The sequence below is a fragment of the Panthera pardus genome, unplaced genomic scaffold (assembly GCF_024362965.1).
Source record: "Panthera pardus isolate Hobbes unplaced genomic scaffold, ASM2436296v1 HiC_scaffold_7, whole genome shotgun sequence".
Taxonomy (NCBI): domain Eukaryota; kingdom Metazoa; phylum Chordata; class Mammalia; order Carnivora; family Felidae; genus Panthera; species Panthera pardus.
In genome coordinates, this window is record NW_026527002.1 from 41,046,408 (window position 1) to 41,065,457 (window position 19,050).

A 19,050-nucleotide genomic window follows, 5' to 3' on the forward strand; every position below is an offset into this window, starting at 1 on the left:
TGTGAGGGGTGCACTTCCAGCTTTTTTCCATCTGAGCACCTGACCCTTCCTTAGAGCTTATTTCCTCCTCTCGATTTGTGCGTGGTCCTTGGTCATGTAAATGTTTGTTAGTAATTACACCCAAATGAAAGAATCCATTCAGTGAATTGGTGGTGAGTTGTTTATTCACCTTTCTTAATTATATCTCTCTTGTGCAACTGAAAATGTTTCTGGATGGAGAAAATAAAAACAGAAACTTGAATTTTCCCCTAAGACTATGTTTGTCATGTGTTAATATTATGTGTACCTGAACAAGCAGTGGACTTTTCTCCCTTTCTGGTCTTCAGTTAAAACAAAACAAAACAAACAAAAAACAAAAAAAGCCATGTAGTGATTTAACATTTCTTTGTGTGTACGTTTGGTTTTTCAGATTTCCTTATTGCTTGTATGCTTTATGTTTATCTCTTCTTACCTTTAGTACATAGTCTCTTCAGTCAATGGTTATCTGAGAACTCTTGCAAGACTCCCTGTTTTACATTTGTTTTGGTTATTTGTTTTTTCCTCCTAATTTCCTATATGTCCTTTAAAAAACTGAGATCATTTCATTTCAGCCCTTTGAAGATTTGCTGATTTCTTTTGTATTTTTACTCCTTTTTGTCTTCTCTATAATTGTTCACAAAATTTATCTCATAACTTGAATCATCCTTCTCTTTGGAATTTTAGACATTGGATTAGATCTGTTTTTTCACTGAATTTTCTGAAATGTGAGTTCCTCCTATCTGGGATACTTGTCTGATTATGCCCAGTAGTCTTGGTCTTTGCTAAACCCTCAGATGAAAGAACCATTTCGTTCCAAGACAGTAATTTCCACTTAGGATCATAGCTTGTTGTTCAGCATTAGGACCGTACAGTAGCTTTTCTTTGCTTTTCTCAGCAATGAATTCTGTGGAGCTGTGCACCAGCAGGGCTGCGTGCGTGTTTCAGGGCCTGCAGTGTGGAAGGGTACGAGATACTGTGCTGGAAGTTGCCTGAACTTGGGCTGGGTTATGTCACTGCTTCCTGTAGCCCCCTGATCTCGCCCAAAAGGAGGAAGGATATGTGGTGACCTTGCTGAAGAGTCATTGAAGTATTTCATCATCTTATCTGGTTAGGGTTTATGTGTCCCCTTTCCTAGTTTGGCCCTGTGCTCCCTTGTTTATGTCAGGGAAAAAGGAATCAGAGAAAGAGGTCTAGAGTAAGGGATCGTGTTTTGGAAATGCTATAATTTGGAGCAATTTCCAAACTTGGAATTTGGCGTGGAATGCATATACATATGCATAGGGAAAAGTTTAGAAGGATGTTAACAGTTACCATCTCTGGATAGTGGAATAGGTGGTTTTAATCAGTTTATTTTCCATTTTATTTTCTGACTTATTTGAATATTCTGTAACCACAAAAGGAAAGGGAAAAATCTTAAACATGTAGCTAAAATATGACCTTTTGAAATAACACAGAACTGTATAGTCTCCCCTTTGGATCAGGATAGGAGGCAGTGTAGCTAGCATATCGGAAAAAGCACAGGATTTACGGAGCTCGGTGGTAATAGTAGTAATATCAGATAAAGACCAAAGTTTGTAATGTAGCCTCCAAGGCCTTTTAAGGTGCAGGTGCTTCTTCCTCTGTTTGCTCTCTCTTCCTCCTTGTCCTGCTGTTCTGTGCTCGTGGTTCCACATTACTCACAGCTCTCTATGCAGGATGCTTTCTCTGCTTCTGCACTTGAGCATGTGCTGTGAATCACTTAGCCGGGATGCCCTTCCCACTTTTGCCTGTTGGTGTGGTTTCTTGGAAGCTTAGCCTTATTTCTTTCTCTGCAAAGGAGTAAATCACTTTCTCCTTTGTTACCTTTGAACTGTGCTACTAAGTAGTCCTGCTACTTTTGGGGAGGCATATATTTTTGTTGCACTTACACTATGTAATAAGTTATTTTTCACTTGTCTTCTTATAGAACAGTGAGCTTCTTGAGGACAGTTACTTTTTATATTCTCAGTGCTTTATTTGATGTCCACACATAGTAGATGCTTAAGAATGTTTGTGGAATTCAGTTGACTTCGAGGGGCCTAAAACTTTTTTCTTTCCTTTTCTTTTCTTTTTTTTAAAGTAATCTCTATACCCGGTGTGGGGCTCAAACTCAAGGACCCTGAGATCAAGTCATAGGTTTTTTTCTGAGCTGGCCAGATGCCCCTGGGGCCTAAAACTTCTGAAAATTCTTACTTTTAAGTAAATTAGTGCAGTGACCTCAACCAAGCATGTGATTCTTAACAACAGAAAATGAATGGAGACAAGGAGCTACTCTAGCCCTGTATTGCACTACAGTAAATAGCTGCATATATGGTGGTCTTAGTTGATGGAGCAGACTTGTATTCAGTAGGCATGCAAGGTGAAATTTTTTTTTTTTAATTTTCTTTTCTTTTTTTTTTTTTAATGTTTATTTATTTTAGAGACAGAGAGAGCACCAATGGGGGAGGGGCAGAGAGAGCCGGAGACAGAATCTGAAGCAGGCTGCAGCTCTGAGCTGTCAGCACAGAAAACACATTCACATAGCACAGCTAGGGTTTTCACATTGTTTTTACTACCTTTAGGAAGCATGAGTGTTATAAATTTTCTTAGGTGTGATCATGGAGTTATGGTTACGCAGGAGAATCTTCTAGCTCTTAGAAGATACATAGTAAAGTCTTTAGGGATGAGGTGTGGTGTCTGCGGCTTATTAGTTAACAAAGAGCATATGTAGGTATATAAAGTAAATACAGTAGAATATTCACAGTAAGTCCAATATACAGATATTACTGAATTCTTCAAGTTTTCCATGTTTGTAATTTTTTATTATAAAAAATAGGGAAAAGTATCAGTTTTCATCTTTGTCATAATACTGCTGCCTCCTTAAAGAAGTTACCTGAGGTGATGGGGACCTCCTTATGAATGTTTTGTAGGTCCAGTTAGGGATCTGAGCTTTCCTGATGGACTTGAAATGATCTTTGCCGCTTCACTGTTGAGAAGAGCAATGATGTATAAGAGTTAATATGAACAAAGGATAGAGGGGCCCTCTTTTGTTTTGAAATTACAGAGAGAAACACTGAATTTGACATAAGCCTGTTTTTTTCCTCTGCATTTTGGGCCTGTCTTTTCTCTGCCTTTTGCTTTTAGCCCTTCCACTCTTTTATTTGTGTGTTCTTCCAGCATTTTTGGTCCTTTTAAAGTCGCCTTTATTCAGATCATTCACTTTCAGTAAGCTGTCCTTCCTTCCTTCTTCCTCACATCAGTAACTCCATCCCCAGTTGCTCCCATTTTTCTTAGAGAAAGGTGGTTCCACATCTTATTCCCTTATTCTGCCAACTTCAGTTTCCAGATTTCTCCCCTTATTTTTTCATTAAAAAAGAATTTTTTAAATTTATTTTTATTAAAAAAAATTTTTTTTTACATTTATTTATTTTTGAGAGAGAGCACAAGTGGGAAAAGGGCAGAGAGAGAATAAGACACAGAATCAGAAGTAGGCTCCAGACTCTGAGCTGTCAGCACAGAGCCTGACGTGGGGCTTGAACTCACAAACTGTGAGATCATGACCCGAGCCCAAGTCAGATGCTTAACTGACTGAGCCACCCAGCTGCACCACCTCCCCCACCACAACTTTTTTTTAAATGATTACAGTGTGTGTAAAGTTAAAGCACTATTTTAATTGCACCTCTGGGCTTTTACCACAGTTAACATTGTGTGTGTATATATACTTCCCATTACATACACCACATACCCTGCCCCCTTCTTAAGTGGGATCATGCTATTTACTAGCTAGGTGCCCCTCCCACACACATTCTTAATAAATCACATACCTCTTTGCATTGTCTCAGTTTTGTTCTTATTAGACTATACTTGTTTTTGCCCTGATTAGACTTTTATTGAAGGAAACAGTGAGCTTTATAATGTGGCAGAACCAGAGCATCCTCTTCCCCAGTCAGATTCCAGTCTGTTAGACAGTGAACTTTAAATTCCTCCATGGTTGGATGGAAGGTATAGCATAACATACGTGTTGGTATGTTTGGGCCACTATCCTTTCTTCAAGTGCACCTTAAAATAGAACTTACACGTATATTACAGATTATCTTTTGTGTATTTTCTGTTTTTCGTGTTACAGCTTGGACAGCTTTTAGCAGCTACATGCAAAGAACTTCCAGGCCCTAAAGAAAGTAGACGGACTGCTAAAGACCTTTGGGAAGTTGTTGTTCAGATCTGTAGTGTATCCAGTCAACACAAACGAGGAAATGATGGCAGAGTTAGTTTAATAAAGCAGAGGGAATCTACATTAGGTATAATGTATCGGTACGTTTCTATCAGTTTATTTTTTGTACTCAGTTTGTACTGTTTCAAGAACATCTACCATTATCCTTGTATATCCTAAAGATTGACAGTGTAAGAGTTCTCCGGTGCTGATCTCTGATGGACTAACATGGCCACCTTTGGAAATACCTCTTATTTATATGTTATTTTAAGAGATTGTTAACCATTTAATATCTACTGGAGTTCAAAGTCGTTGATGTCTATGATTGCATAGTACTGAAGAAGTCATATGTGATTAAGACAGAAGAAATTGTATTAGGTTATTATGACAATAGAATGTTATACTCTTTCATACATGCAGAATTGGAGAGTTAGGTATAAACCTTCACCTATAATTTACTTTCTTTTTAATTTCTGATAGTAAATATGTACAAAATTTGTTTTTTGTAGGAGTGAACTGCTTTCTTTTATCAAAAAATTACGGGTAAGTTTCATTAAAAGTTATCTAATTCTCATTTTTGTAAAATATGACTGAAAATATTGAGTGCTTAAATGCTGGTTGTTTAAGTGCTCTCTCTGTATGATGTGCTCATTATCTTCAGTGATCATTTCTGAAGATGGGATGGTCTAAATGGAGAGGTTTATTTTGCATTTATCTTAACATGTGTTAGTGAATAATTAGGGTTTTTTTTTTTTAAGTTTGTTTTGAGAGAGACAGACTGCACGAGTGGGGGAGGGGCAGAGAGAGAGGGAGACAGAATCCCAAGCATGCTCTGCACTGTGAGAGCAGAGCCTGACACGGGGCTCCAACTCATGAAACACTGAGATCATGACCTGAGCTGAAACCAAGAGTCAGACGCTTGACTGAGGCACCCAGGTGCCCCAAAGGAGGTATTTTTTTAATTTTAAGGAAGTTTTCATAATAGGGCAGGATGTGTGAAGCCTAGCCTTAATTTTTGATGATAGGATTAATGTTACACTTATTTACTGACGTAACCTAGATTCCATCCTTTAAGTATTATTTTAAGGAATAAAAATTTGATTTTTTTAGAGCTAGCTGGAAGTACTAATTGGAAAGAGATGTATTTACTCAATTTCAAAAGTCATTTGAGGAGTTGAGCACCATAAACCAGTCACCTAAATATGCTAATTTTTGTGTAATTGTGTGCTGTGACTTCTTTCATGAGATTAAAAATAAAGTTGACCTGTAGTGTGCGCTTTATTTTTTTTTCTTTAACTTTTTTTTAATTTATTTTTGAGACAGAGACACAGCATGAACGGGGGAGGGGCAGAGAGAGGGAGACACAGAATCAGAAGCAGGCTCCAGGCTCCTGAGCCATCAGCCCAGAGCCCGACGCGGGGCTCGAACTCACGGACCGTGAGATCGTGACCTGAGCCGAAGTCGGACGCCCAACCGACTGAGCCACCCAGGCGCCCCTGTAGTGTGCGCTTTAAACTAAAGCAGATGGTAGATTTCAAAAGTGAAAGAATCTTTTTTTAAATGTCTTTTTGAGAGAGGAGTGCATGTGCATGCTGGCTAAGTGGGGGAGAGGCAGAGAGGGAGACAGAATCTGAAACAGGCTCTGTGCTGTCAGCACAGAGCCTGATACAGGGCTTGAACTTCTGAACCGTGAGATCAAGACCTGAGCTGAAGTTGGACTTTTAACTGACTGAACCACCCAGGCTCCCTAGAGTCTTTTGACAGAAAGTCTTTTGACTTTGTGGGGGGGGGCACCTGGAGGGGCTCAGTTGGTTAAGCATTTAACTTTGGCTCAGGTTCTGGAGCCTACTTCCAGATTCTGTGTCTCCCCCTCTCTCTGCCCCACCGCCGCTCACACTGTCTCTCTCAAAAATAAACATTTAAAAAAAAAAAAAAAAATCCTTGGTATCCCTGAGGTTGACAGGAGGAATGTTAAATATATATAATATTTAATGATTCTGTATTTTCTTTCTCATAGGAACCTTTGGTTTTGACTATTATTTTATCACTCTTTGTGAAACTTCACAATGTTCGGGTCAGTATTTCATAATTTCATTAAAAAAATCTTAAAAAGAAATTTCCTTTAAAAAAAAATCAACTTAAAAATCACTTTTTTTTTTTTTTTTTTTTTTTTTTTTTTTTTAGGAGGACATCGTGAATGATATTACAGCTGAACACATTTCTATTTGGCCATCCTCCATCCCGAAGTAAGAAGTAGTTTAGCTTGAATTTATTTTTTATGTATTTAGAGATCATCCTGATATAGATAATCTTGAATAATTTCACTAAAAGGCTGCAATCTATAAGGATTCTACAGCCAACTTCATTTCTCTGTTGCAGTAATTATTTCTTAAAAATGAATAAGGCATAACTCTAAGAGCTAAGGTACACCAGCCTTAAGTTGAACAAAAGATCCCTAAGTGGTCCTGATGACTTGTCAGTGGGTAGAGTTAGAGCATCGAGGCAAAAACGATCTTCTGTTAGGGTTCCTTCATCTTACCTCTTTTATAAATATCTATATGAAAAGGGCATCAATAAAAAAAGTTTATTTTGAGAGATAGTGTGCATGTGGGGGAGGGACAGAGAGCAGGGAGAATCCCAAGCAGGCTCTGTGCTGTCAGCACAGGTCAGTGTGGAGCCTGATGCAGGATTGGTGAATTGTGAGGTCATGACTTGAGCCAAAACCAGGAGTCGGCTGTTTAACCCAGGCGTCCCCAAAATGACTTCTTTATAATTATTCTTTGTAGGTCTCTTCTAACACTGTGACTGTCAGAGGGTCCCAACCCCTTTTAGTTACTAAGAAGTTCTTGGATACTTTAAGAAATATTCCCTCTTTCTTTCATCTCCTGAAAAGCACAGTAATATGGGGAGAAGAAAACGTTCTTTTTCTGGAAGAAGAAACCATTTACATATTTCTTTTCCTACACATAGCAACTTCTCATTCAAGAGTCCCATTTCTTCCCTCCTAAAAGTTACTTTTCCTATCCTCCCTACCCCCAATTTTTTTTTTTTTTTTTTACTTTGTGCCTGAAGGGCAGGACTAGGCCTTATTTTATTGCCCTTAGTGGCATCTTTGAAGAAGAAAAGATTTTAGTAGGTAGATAAGCAGGCAATAGAATGAGAGTAAATTTGCTTTCATCTTAATCCTAGAGATTGAAAGCAGTTGTGCATCTCCTATAGAGGCTTGGAAGGTCAAAAGTGAGTGAGTGACCTCATATTGAGGCTTGTTTCCCAAAGGATCACCATGCTTCAGAAGCAAATGTGCATCCTAAATGACATTGTAACTGCAGATTTCTTTTTAAGATTTTATTTTTAAGTAATCTCTACACCCATGATGGGGCTCAGATTTACAAATGAGAAGAGTCACGTGCTCTACTGACAGGGCCAGCCAGGTTCTCTGACTGCAGGTTTTTCTGTAATATTTAGTATGTTACATAGCAGTCCAAAAATCAGATAGAGATCCTTCTGCCTAACTGATGGTTGGTAGCATCTCTGGGGTGTTGCTTCTTTATCCCAATGGTTGATTTTCAGTGTGTGTTTATAAATGAGGCAAAAGAATAGTTTACCATAGAGGCTCTGAGCTAGATTGGTGGAGTTTGAGTCCCAGCCTCTTCTTCACTTACCTGGTATCAAACCCTGTATAAGTTGCTTTCTTTGCTAGTTTCCTCATTTATTAAATGGATATAAGAAGAGTATCTACCTCAGATTTGTGAGGATTAAATAAAATAATACGTTTCCAAGGTAGGTGTTTATAAGGACTGGCTTGTAATAGGCTTAACTGTTACCTTCGTGATAAAGTTACTTTAATGTAAGTTGACACAGAGAAAATGTGACTAAATGTTTGAAAAGAAAAAGTATTTCTCTTGAGCACGAGTTTTTATTAACTCTAAGAATAGTGTGAGAATGGTATGGATTGAGCATTACTATGTTAAGATCAGTTGTTTGATATGTAGATCGAATTCTTGTTAACATTTTATAAATTTCTATAAAATCACAAACCAATTTAACTCATTTAGCTGTAAATGAATAATTGAGTATTTGCTAATAATACCACAGTTCTGTTCCCACTACACTGGGAACATTGGTGAATTATGGTTAGATCTAACTCTGAGGCAACAGGAGGACTTTGTCCAAGTTCACCTTGTAAGCGACAGAGCTAGGACTTGAACCTTTTATGTGTCTGAATCCAGAGCCTACGTTCTCTACCTCTGTGCCTTACTGCTTCCGGGAGATAGGCACTGTGAGCTTTGTTTCTTGTGTGCTGGGCTGGCTTTTATCCTTACAGCTCCATCCTCTACTTCTGTATCACAGGACTTCCAGGTTTAACGAGGGTCACAGCGGCTGGCCCCGTTCCCTCCCCTCCTCTGCTTCTTTACAGGCACTTGAATATACTCAAGTGGTACCCTTGCCACAGGTAGCCCCCGACCCTGTGAGGGCCGAGTGAAGCCTCTAATCCAGGGGACTTTGTTATTCTCACTAGAAGTCATAAGGTGGACTCGAGGCTGCATAGTATTGTTAGTATTCAGGCCCTTTAAGAGTGACATTTGGGTGGAAAAAAGGAAACAAAAATCAGATTTGTTTTCAACTTCTTATAAAAAGTGAAGCTTATCACACTTCATACTTCCTGGACTCAGCTGTTATAGTTTTAATAAACTACTTTTACTAATAATTGGCATTATATTTATGGTCACTTAAATTTTGGCTAACTCTTTTTGTTTTTAATAAATGTGCATGGAATTTGAAGTTGCAAAATAGAGATTAATGTTCGTTGTCTTTTTTTTTTTTTTTTAAGCCTCCAGTCAGTGGACTTTGAAGCTGTGGCAATCACAGTGAAAGAGCTAGTTCGGTATGCCCTCAGTATAAGTCCAAACAACCATTCCTGGTTAATTATTCAGGCAGACATTTATTTTGGTAAGTGAGATGTATGGTTGTTTTGCATTTTGTTTTTGTAGCAGTTTTAGAAGTGAAAATAAATACATATTTTTCCTAATAGTTATTAAACTGGTCTTGTTTTTGATGTCTATTCTACCTAGATACATTGCTATATATTCATTTTCTGTATTGTGCCTTTGGTTCAGATACTTCGAATTTTTATGTTGACTACGTTTTTTTTTTTTTAAGTTTATTTATTTTGAGAGAGTGTGTGTGTGTGAGTGGGGAAGGGGCAGGGCAGAGAGAGAGAGGGCAAGAGAGAATTCACGCAGGCTCCACACTCAGTGCAGAGCCCAACACGGGGCTTGTTTCCACGAACCATGAGATGATGACCTGAGCCAAAATAGTCGAATGCTCCACCGACTGAGCCACCTAGGTGCCCCTGAAAATTGCCAATTTTAATGCTCATTTTCATCCTGATCCTCCAAAGAATTTGTTATCAAGATCTTAATATCTATGTTTAAAATAGATTTACTGATTCTAAACTACGTCAGAAAATTCAGGTATGTTTCTAGTATGGGCATTTGGGAAACAAATACCTCCAGTACTAAGTTTGACAAGAAGTCTGTGCTAAATTTTTGGCTCATCAGTTTTAGAAAGCAAGGAATATATTACTTCTTTTAAGGTAGTTTTAAAAAATGTGGTTTTTCTGTGTTGTCCCAGATAAGTGTTATCCCTAGCCCTGTGGTTTGAATCTGCTTTTGTCAACTCATGAAGTAATCATACCCTGCTCTTCACAAAAGAGTCCATGTTTGTCTTTCCGGCCGTTATGTCTAATGTTAGGTCATTCTCTATTATTTTCTGCTTCAGCAACAAACCAGTATTCGGCAGCTCTTCACTATTACCTACAGGCAGGAGCCGTGTGTTCTGATTTCTTCAATAAGGCTGTGCCTCCTGATGTTTATACAGACCAGGTAAGTTGTCTCGTGGGCTCTCTTTCTTGTCTACCTTTACATGTTCCTTTTTCCCAGGCCCCTTTTGGGTGAGCTGATTCATTTCCATATATGTGGTAAATTGAATGCTCTAGACCTGATTGCTCTCCATATTTCCAGTGCCCATAGATCATTGCTGCTTTGATTTCTCAAAACACCTAAAACTCAACCTGTCCAAAACTGATTTCAGCATTTTACTTTACAGTCTCCCTCCTGATGCCCTTTTCTCACATACGTGAAAACACACACACACACACACACACACACACGCCAAAATACCAAACACCTTCTTCAGCCATTTAAGTTGACCAAGCCCAAATCCTCAGTATCCTCTTTTCTTTATGATGGCTCTCACTGAAATCCATTCAGCCTTTAAGACAGTGATTCTATCTCCTAAATCTCAAATTTATTTCATTTTCTTTTATACGTATCACTCTTTCCTCTGTTTTATGCCATCGGTGTCAGAATCTATTAAATGGTAGATTATAATACGTGGCTTTTAAGTTAGATCTTAAATATTTTAGTAATGTGTTATTTTTAATTAAAAATTCTATTTTTCAGCGCATTTTTAGATTCACAGCAAAATTGAGCAAAAAGCGGAGTTTTTTATACCTGCTGTTCCCACATACGCACAGTTTTCACCACTGTTGCCATTCCACATCAGAGCAGTGCATTGGTTACAACTGGTGTTAACTAGTTTTTGAAAATAATCAGGATTTGTTTTTGTAGGTAATAAAACGAATGATAAAATGCTGTTCTTTGCTGAATTGCCACACACAGGTTAGTTATGATATGTTGGTTTATTTTCATGTATATTGGAATTTGCAGTAAATATAAAGCATTGGACTGGGAAATCGCCTTTATTTTCTTTACCATAATTGCTTAAGTTTACGGTGTTTAAGAATTTGGCATATTAAATTTTTTTTTTTTTTAGTTTTTTAATTTATTTTGAGAGAGAAGCCGTGTGAGTAGGGGAGGGGCAGAGAGAATCCCAAGCCGCCTCCACACTGTCAGCCCAGAGCCCAGTGTGGGGCTCAAATTTATGAAACCATGAGATCATGACCAGAGAGCCAAAACCAAGAGTCGGATGCTTAACCAACAGAGCCACCCAGGCACCCCTTAATTTTTTTTCTAGGAAATTTTAACTAAAATGAAAGTATGAATTAGAAAACATTGGTCTTAGAACCTTCTAAATGGAAAAGAAGCATTTTTAAGGTGTGTGGGTTTTTTTTTTTTAATATTTAAGAGTCGATATGCATGTGAGTCACTAGGGAAATACAAATCAGCACCACATGAGGTACCACTTCACACTTAATGGAATGGCTGTGATTGAAAGGCAGGTGCCTTGGTGGCTCAGTCACTTAAGTATCCAACTCTTGATCTCAGCTCACGTCATGATAATCATGGCTCGTGGGTTCAAGCCCCATGTCGCACTCTGTGCTGATGGCACAGAGCCGGCTTGGGATTCTGTCTCTCCCTCTGCCCCTCCCCCACTCGTGCAGCCACACTCTCTCTCTCTCTGAAGATAAACTTAAAAAAAATAGTAACCAGTATTGGTGAAGGTGTGGAGAAATTGTAACCTTCATACGTTGCTGGTAGGAATATAAAATGGCATGACCTGCCAAACGATTTGGCAGTTCCTCAAAAATTTAAGCATAAAATTACCATGTGACCTAGACCTAACAGTTCCATCCCTAGGTTTGTAACCAAGAAAATTGAAAACATGTCCACAGAAAAATTTGCACACGAATGTTCACAGTAGCGTTACTCATAATAGCCAAAAAGTTGAAATAACCCAGATGTCCATCAGTTGAGGAATGGATAAATAAAATTTGGTAGATCCTACGGTGGAATATTATTTAGCCAGAGAAACAAATGAAGTGCCGATACATGCTACAACAGGGGTGAATCTTGGAAGTATTAGGTTGAGTGAAAAAAAGCCAGATACACATGGCCTTGTTATGATTTCATGCATATGAAATGTCCAGAATAGGCAAATCTATAATCAGAATGTAGATTAGCAGTTGCCAGAGACTGAGGGTGGAGAAATGGACTAGCTGTGACAGGTCTGATTGCAGGTTCTGTGTGTCCTTGAAAGGCATTATGTAATACTTTTGTTTCGCAGTTTTCCATTCCTTTTAGTTTTTTGAATGGGCTTTTAAAATGGACAAAGCTCTAAAAATTTATGATTTAGATCATTCATTTAAAACTTGGGCAGACAGGGGCACCTGGGTAGCTCAGTCGGTTAAGCATCTGATTTTGACTCAGGTCGTGGTCTCCTGGTGTGTGAGTTCGAGCCCTATGTCGGGCTCTGTGCTGACGGCTCAGAGCGTGAAGCCTGCTTCAGATTCTGTGTCTCCCTTTCTCTTTGCTCCTTCCCCACTTGCAGTCTGTCTCTTTCCTCTCAAAAATAAACATTAAAAAATTTTTTTAAATGGGCAGATGCGTATGTAAAGGTTTTTGTAATTAAAAATTAGATGGGATCCATAATTATGAGCTGATCTACTCAGTATGATCTGCCAGCCCTCTTTAGTGTGTTCTTGATGTAAGAATCATTAAAAATTTCCCTTCCCGGGGGCACCTGGCTGGCTCAGTCAAAAGAGCCAAACCCATGCTGGGTGTACAGATTACTAAGAGAAATAAACTTAAAAAAAAAAAAAAAAAAAATTAGGCCTCCCAAATCAGGAGAGTCCTTGTTGACACTGGTTACGTTAAATCATTTTCTTTGTTTATGTAGGTGGCAATCTTATGTCAGTTCCTCAGAGAAATTGACTACAAAACAGCCTTTAAATCATTGCAGGAACAAAACAGGTATGAATGATTTTTAAAATAAAATGAAGTTGAAATTTTTCTGCTTAATAAAGAGGAAGTAACTAAAATCTGTTTTTCAGTCATGATGCTATGGACTCCTACTATGACTACATATGGGACGTTACCATTTTGGAATACTTGACCTGTATCCTTCCATCAACATATGTGATATTAGGACAGTTCACTTCTGTAAATTTAAAAAGTACTGTAAATAAACAGTTGAGATTTTGTCATGGTACTTAATAATATCAGATTTATTCTTAACTGATTTGTTTAGATCTTCATCATAAAAGAGGAGAAACTGATAAAAGACAAATTGCGGTAAGTTATGCCTTTCTTCAGTAATACACTTAATTTCCCTGATTTTAAACCGTCGTTAAGATTTGGACCCCCCCACCCCCCCAAAAAAAGATTTTGTATGCCTAGTTACTGCCAGATTTTGGTTATCAGTGTTTGCTTTTTAACAGACCTATTTTCATCTAGAGCTTTCTCTCTCTTTTATTTTAAAATATTGGATCACATCCTCTCTCTGCTCCAAACCTTTGAATGGTTTCCCATCTCCTATAATCTCAAAGTCTTTATAATAGCTTACAAGCCTGCATATGACCTCTAGCTGTCCATCCGACTTTCTTGCTAACTTTTGTTACGCTATTAGCCCTATTGTTCTTTGAACATGCTGAAAACATTCACCACCTGAAGGGCCTTTGAAATTTTATTTTCTATAAACATTCTTTAACTTCCCTCAGGTCTCCTGGAATGTCATCTTAGTCTTCCACTCAGGTCATGATCTCACAGTTCATGGGTTTGAGCCCCACGTTGGGCTCTGTGCTGACAGCTCAGAGTCTGGAACCGGCTTCAGATTCTGTGTCTCCCTCTGTCTCTCTGTCCCTCCCCTGCTCGTGCTCGCTCGCTCTCTCTCTCTCAAAAATAAATGTTTAAAAAGAAGAAATTTAAAAAAAAAAATGTCATCTTAGTGATCATTTCCTGAGCATCTTATAAAATAGCCATGTCTTTCTCTACCCTTTTTCCTCCAACACTCTTTTTCTCATTTCCCTTTTGAAAATGTCCTCCATTATACTTCTGATTTACATCTGACATACTATATATTTGCTAATTTATTGGCTGTTTCCCCACCAAAAACTTGGCTTTGTCATAGCTGATACCTAGAATGGTGCCTGGCACATTATAGATGCTCAGTAGTTATTGATAGATGAGTTATCTGTTTTTAAGTTTGACTTATAAGCCAAAGTATTCTAAAATTTTTTAGTGTTTATTTAGAGAGAGAGGGAGAGAAAGAATACCAAGCAGGCTCCACACTGTCAGCGCAGAGCCCAACACGGGGCTCAAACTCACAAACCGTAAGATCATGACCTGAGCCGAAATCAAGAGTCAGGTGCTTAACGGACTGAGCCACCCAGGCGCCCCAAAGCATTATAAATTTATGGCCATTTTTACTTGACTAATACTTGCTGCATCAGTATCACCACAGATAATTTTTCTTGTTGCTTTCGCTCATGCTAACAAAATTATGTGCTATTGTATATCTTTTAAAGCTTTCTGCATGGACTAAGTTGTATGGGCATTATTTGGAGGGGGAAAATAATAGTATGTTTTTTAAAAATCAGAAGGAAAAAGAACATGAAGCCAGCCTACTTGATTGGAGGCAAGTCATTCTCCATTTCCAGCTTATCCACAGCTGGTAGGCATACTGAAGTTGTCACGTCTCCAGTGCTATTTCCAGACCGTCTCTACTTGTATCATTTTAAGCCCTTTCTCCTTAAAAGTTTACACTTGTCTCTTTAGTAGGTCATCTAACCAAGCTACTGGTTATTCCTCCACATGCATCAAAATATACGTGATTATTTACCCAACATCCTTATCCATAGCTTTCCAAGTTTGATTGTTACCTTTACTTAGCATCAGCCACCCACACCCATAGCCGTGTCTTATTGTCAGAATTGTTCTACCTAAGATCCATCTGCCAGTAATTTATCGTTCTCTTACTTCCTGGCTCCCATGTTCCTCATGGTCAGTGAGATATTCAGGTTAATGACCAATTTTTCCCCAGTCTGTCAGCCCCTTCCCAGCTTCCCTTCCTTCCCTACTCACTTTGAATATGGCAAATACCTATGTGTACACTATCAAGAGGTGCGGATTCCGCTGGTCTGAGATAAGGTCTTGGAATCCAAATTTTAAGTTTCCCAGCCAGTTCTGATTATGACAAACCAGGTTTGGGAACCCCTGCTTATCTATGACTGACTGTCAAAACTACCCTTTGGTCAATATTTTCAGCATTTTGGGGCACCTGGCTGGCTCACTTGGAGTGTGCTAATCTTGGGGTCGTGGGTTCAAGCCCCACACTGGGTGTAGAGATTATTTAAATAAGTAAAATGTGAAAAAAAATGTATATTCAGCATCTTTGCATTTTTGTCTTTCATTTCACCTGGAAATATTCCAATCCTGAATCGGTTCAAAAATTTTGCTTTTTTCCCCGAGCCACTGAGTTTGGTTGGAAAAAATCCTGCCACCATATAAACTGTGGTGCCATTACCAAACCATGGTCTCAAAGCTTAGCTGGCTTCTTATCTCTTTTGTGTTATGGGCCAGCAGTCAGTGGTCTGCTTTCTTTTCAGGGACTATTTTAGACATTTCCTGTGTTCAGCCCCCTCTCCTTTCTCCCTGTTCCGTACTTCCTTGCCTGTGTTTGGAATAGACCAGAAAAGACTATCAGCTCCTGTCCACATGGGAGTTGTAGTTTTGGGAATTGTGGCCTTATAAGTACCAGCTTCAAATCCCTCCTTAAAATTCTACCTCTGTGCTCATTGTTAAGTGTACTCTTAGTAGGAGGTTATGTTACTTTTTTTTTTTTTTTTTAAAGGAAATTTATTAAGGGAGGAAAGGGTATTTGGTTTTTTAAGTTACTTAAATTCAACTTAGTTAACATACAATGTAATATTATCTTCAGGTGTATAATGAACTCATCACAGTAAGTGCACTCCTTAATCCCCATCTTTTTTACCCATCCCTCACCCACCTTTCCTCTGGTAGCCATCCGTTTGCTATAATTAAGAGTCTGTGTCTTGGTTTGCCTCTCTCTCTTTTCCCTATTTTCCCTCTGATCATTTGTTTTGTATCTTAAATTTCACATGTGAGGTATTTCGTATGGTATTTATCTTTGATTTATTTCACTAAGCATATTACTCTCTAGCTGCATCCACATCATTGCAAATGGCAAGATTTCATTCTTTATGGCTAATATTCCATTGTATTATACATATATATATACACACACACATGTATACATATACGTATATGTATGTACACATATACATACACACACACACACATATGCACACATACCACATCTTTATCCATTCATCAGTCAATGGACACTGGGCTGTTTCCTTAATTGGGCTATTATAGATAATGCTGCTATAAACATAAACATAGAGGTACGTATATTTTTTCCCCCCAAATTTTTATTTGAATTCTAATTAACATACATGCAATATTGGTTTCAGGGGTAGAATTCAGTGATTCATCACTTACATACAACACCCAGCAAGGCTCTCCTTAATACCCATCACCCATCTAAGCCCACCTCCCACCCACCTCCCTCCAGCAAACCTTAGTTTGTTCTCTATTGTTAAGAGTCTCTTATGGTTGGGGTGCTTGGATGGCTTAGTTGGTTAAGCACCTGCCTCTTGATTTTGGCTCAAGTCATGATCTTGCAGCTCATGAGATTGAGCCCTACATCAGACTCTGCGTGGACAGTGTTGAGCCTGCTTGGGATTCTCTCTTTTGCTCTCTCTGCCCCTCCCCCCCTCAAAATAAACTTAAAAAAAAAGAGTCTCTTATGGTTTCCCTTTTTTTTCTTCCCCTCCCTTATATTCATCTGTTTTTCTTAAATTCCACATATGAGTGAAATCCTGTTGCATTTTTCCTCTGATTTCACTTAGCATAATACAGTTTAGCTCTGTGTCGTTGCAAATAGCAAGATTTCATTCTTTTTGATGGCCGATTATTCCATTGTACGTATATATGTATATCTGTGTGTGTGTGTATGTATATATATGTATGTGTGTGTGTGCGTGCACGTGTATACACACACACACACACACACACACACAGACACCATTATCTTTGTCCATTAGTCAATGGACATTTGGGCCCTCTCCATAGTTTGACTATTGTTGGTAATGTTACTCCTTGATGAAGGCAAGTTTTTAGGCTTTTGATTCAACCTGTTCAGTGACCATTAATTAGTTGTCTCCTCTCCTGTATTGTCAGCCTCTCCCATAGCTTATAAACTATTTCATCCTTGACTGTACCTCTACTTCCCTTGTCCCTTCTCTGCCCAGTTCTGTGAAGCTCTCGACCCATTGTAATTTGACTTCTGCTGTTATCACTCTTAACAGTTCTCTCAAGGATCACCAATATCAAAGTCTGTGGATGCTTTTCAGTCTTTATCCTGTTGACATCTCACTTCTTAAAATTCTTTATTCCTTTGGCTTCCCTGACATTATTTTCTCTCAATTTTTTTCACTGACTCTTCTGCCTTTTCTTCTGTCCTTTTCTTCATGAGCATCTCCCTCTGTCTCCCCCTTAATCTTGGTTTCCTCAGAGTTTAGTCCTTTGGTTATTTTCAGATTGCCCTACGTTCTCTCTAGGTAGTCTCATCCACTCATGGGTTTAACTACCCACAGTGTACATTATTTCTCTCAAATCTCTGGCTCCAATTCCAACTTCTGTCTTATACTTTGGATTTTTATAGCCAGTCATCTTTGTGTTATTTTATCTGTTGGAAATCATTCTTTAGTCATATACCCTATGACTAGGTTTTTCCACATGCACTCCTTCATGTTGAAACGGTGTTGACGGTTAGTCTTTGTTGTTTAAAGAAGTTATAATAGGGTTTCTTTTTAAAAAATACATGATTTATTTGAGAGAGAATCCCCATAGGCTCCACATTGTCAGTGTGGAGCCCCACATGGGGTTGGAACTCCTGAACTGTGAGATAATGACCTGACACCAGGAGTTGGATACTTAACCATCTGAGCAATCCAGGCACCCCTGGGCTTCTTTCTTTTTTTATCTAAAGATGTAGATTGCCTTTTAATCTAAAGGTAATTCTAAGATCCTAAAATACATTCTAACAAAATGCTCTTTGGCAGATTATACTATAGATTTTTAGTAGGCTGAGGTATTCTAATTATGAAAGAAATGAACCACTTATATAGGCTATCATAATGCTGAGCAACTACCTGTTTTTGCATATTAAAAAAGTAAAGCCTTTCCTGGAACATGAATTTTTATTTTTCAAACTATTTTGTAGGAGCGTTAATTAACTGTAAAAATGTGTTGGATGATATGTAGAGCTTATTTGCTGGTATTTTTAGTCAAATAAACTTACATGAATTAATGTTCCTGTAGATAGTCTTTTCTTATCCACAGGGGATATGTTGTAAGACCCAGGTGGATGCCTGAAACCATAGGGAGTACTGAACCCTATATATAGATATTTATGTAATAAATTATTAAAAATATTGTTACAAATGTTACAAATATTATTACAAATATCAAAATATTGTACTCCCTCTTCTTGGGATGATGTGAGGTGAATGATGTAGGCATTGCGGTAAAGCATTAGATTACTTTGGACTCTGAGACCTGTTAGGAGGAGGATCATCTTCTGGACCATGCTGGACTTCAGATAAGGGGGAACCTACTGTAATTCCATGAACAGTGGCTAGGCATTTGATCTTTAAGAGTGGCTCTGAGTCTGTCTTTGTTAATTTCTTCTACACCTCCCATCATTTACAGTTGACTTTGTTAGCATGTAGGTAGTTTTGTATTATGTATACTAGCAAGACTTTGTTTTTGACCACACCTGTAATAACATCACCTTTCTGTTTTGGAAGATCAAAGCCATCGGTCAGACAGAATTGAACGCAAGCAACCCAGAAGAAGTGTTACAGCTGGCAGCGCAGAGAAGGAAAAAAAAGTTTCTCCAAGCAATGGCAAAACTTTACTTTTAAACAGTTAGTTAAAAATTTTTTTTATTTTTTAAACAATGGGCTAAAAATAAACAGTATTAGATTATATAATACA

The 19,050-nt window shown here is 38.2% G+C and overlaps 1 protein-coding gene across 3 annotated transcripts in view; it reads left to right on the forward strand.

Annotated features, from left to right (window-relative positions):
* INTS8 (integrator complex subunit 8) overlaps positions 1-19,050 on the forward strand; it is a 52,845-nt gene extending 33,795 nt beyond the window's left edge. For all 3 annotated transcript variants that reach the window (XM_019453499.2, XM_053896608.1, XM_053896609.1), the window contains 11 exons: positions 4,142-4,326; positions 4,735-4,768; positions 6,243-6,299; positions 6,410-6,471; positions 9,057-9,175; positions 10,007-10,110; positions 10,858-10,908; positions 12,866-12,939; positions 13,020-13,084; positions 13,217-13,260; positions 18,861-19,050. In XM_019453499.2, coding sequence (XP_019309044.1) covers positions 4,142-4,326; positions 4,735-4,768; positions 6,243-6,299; positions 6,410-6,471; positions 9,057-9,175; positions 10,007-10,110; positions 10,858-10,908; positions 12,866-12,939; positions 13,020-13,084; positions 13,217-13,260; positions 18,861-18,977 — 912 coding nt within the window. In that variant the 3' untranslated portion in view covers positions 18,978-19,050. The remainder of the gene's footprint in view (positions 1-4,141; positions 4,327-4,734; positions 4,769-6,242; positions 6,300-6,409; positions 6,472-9,056; positions 9,176-10,006; positions 10,111-10,857; positions 10,909-12,865; positions 12,940-13,019; positions 13,085-13,216; positions 13,261-18,860) is intronic.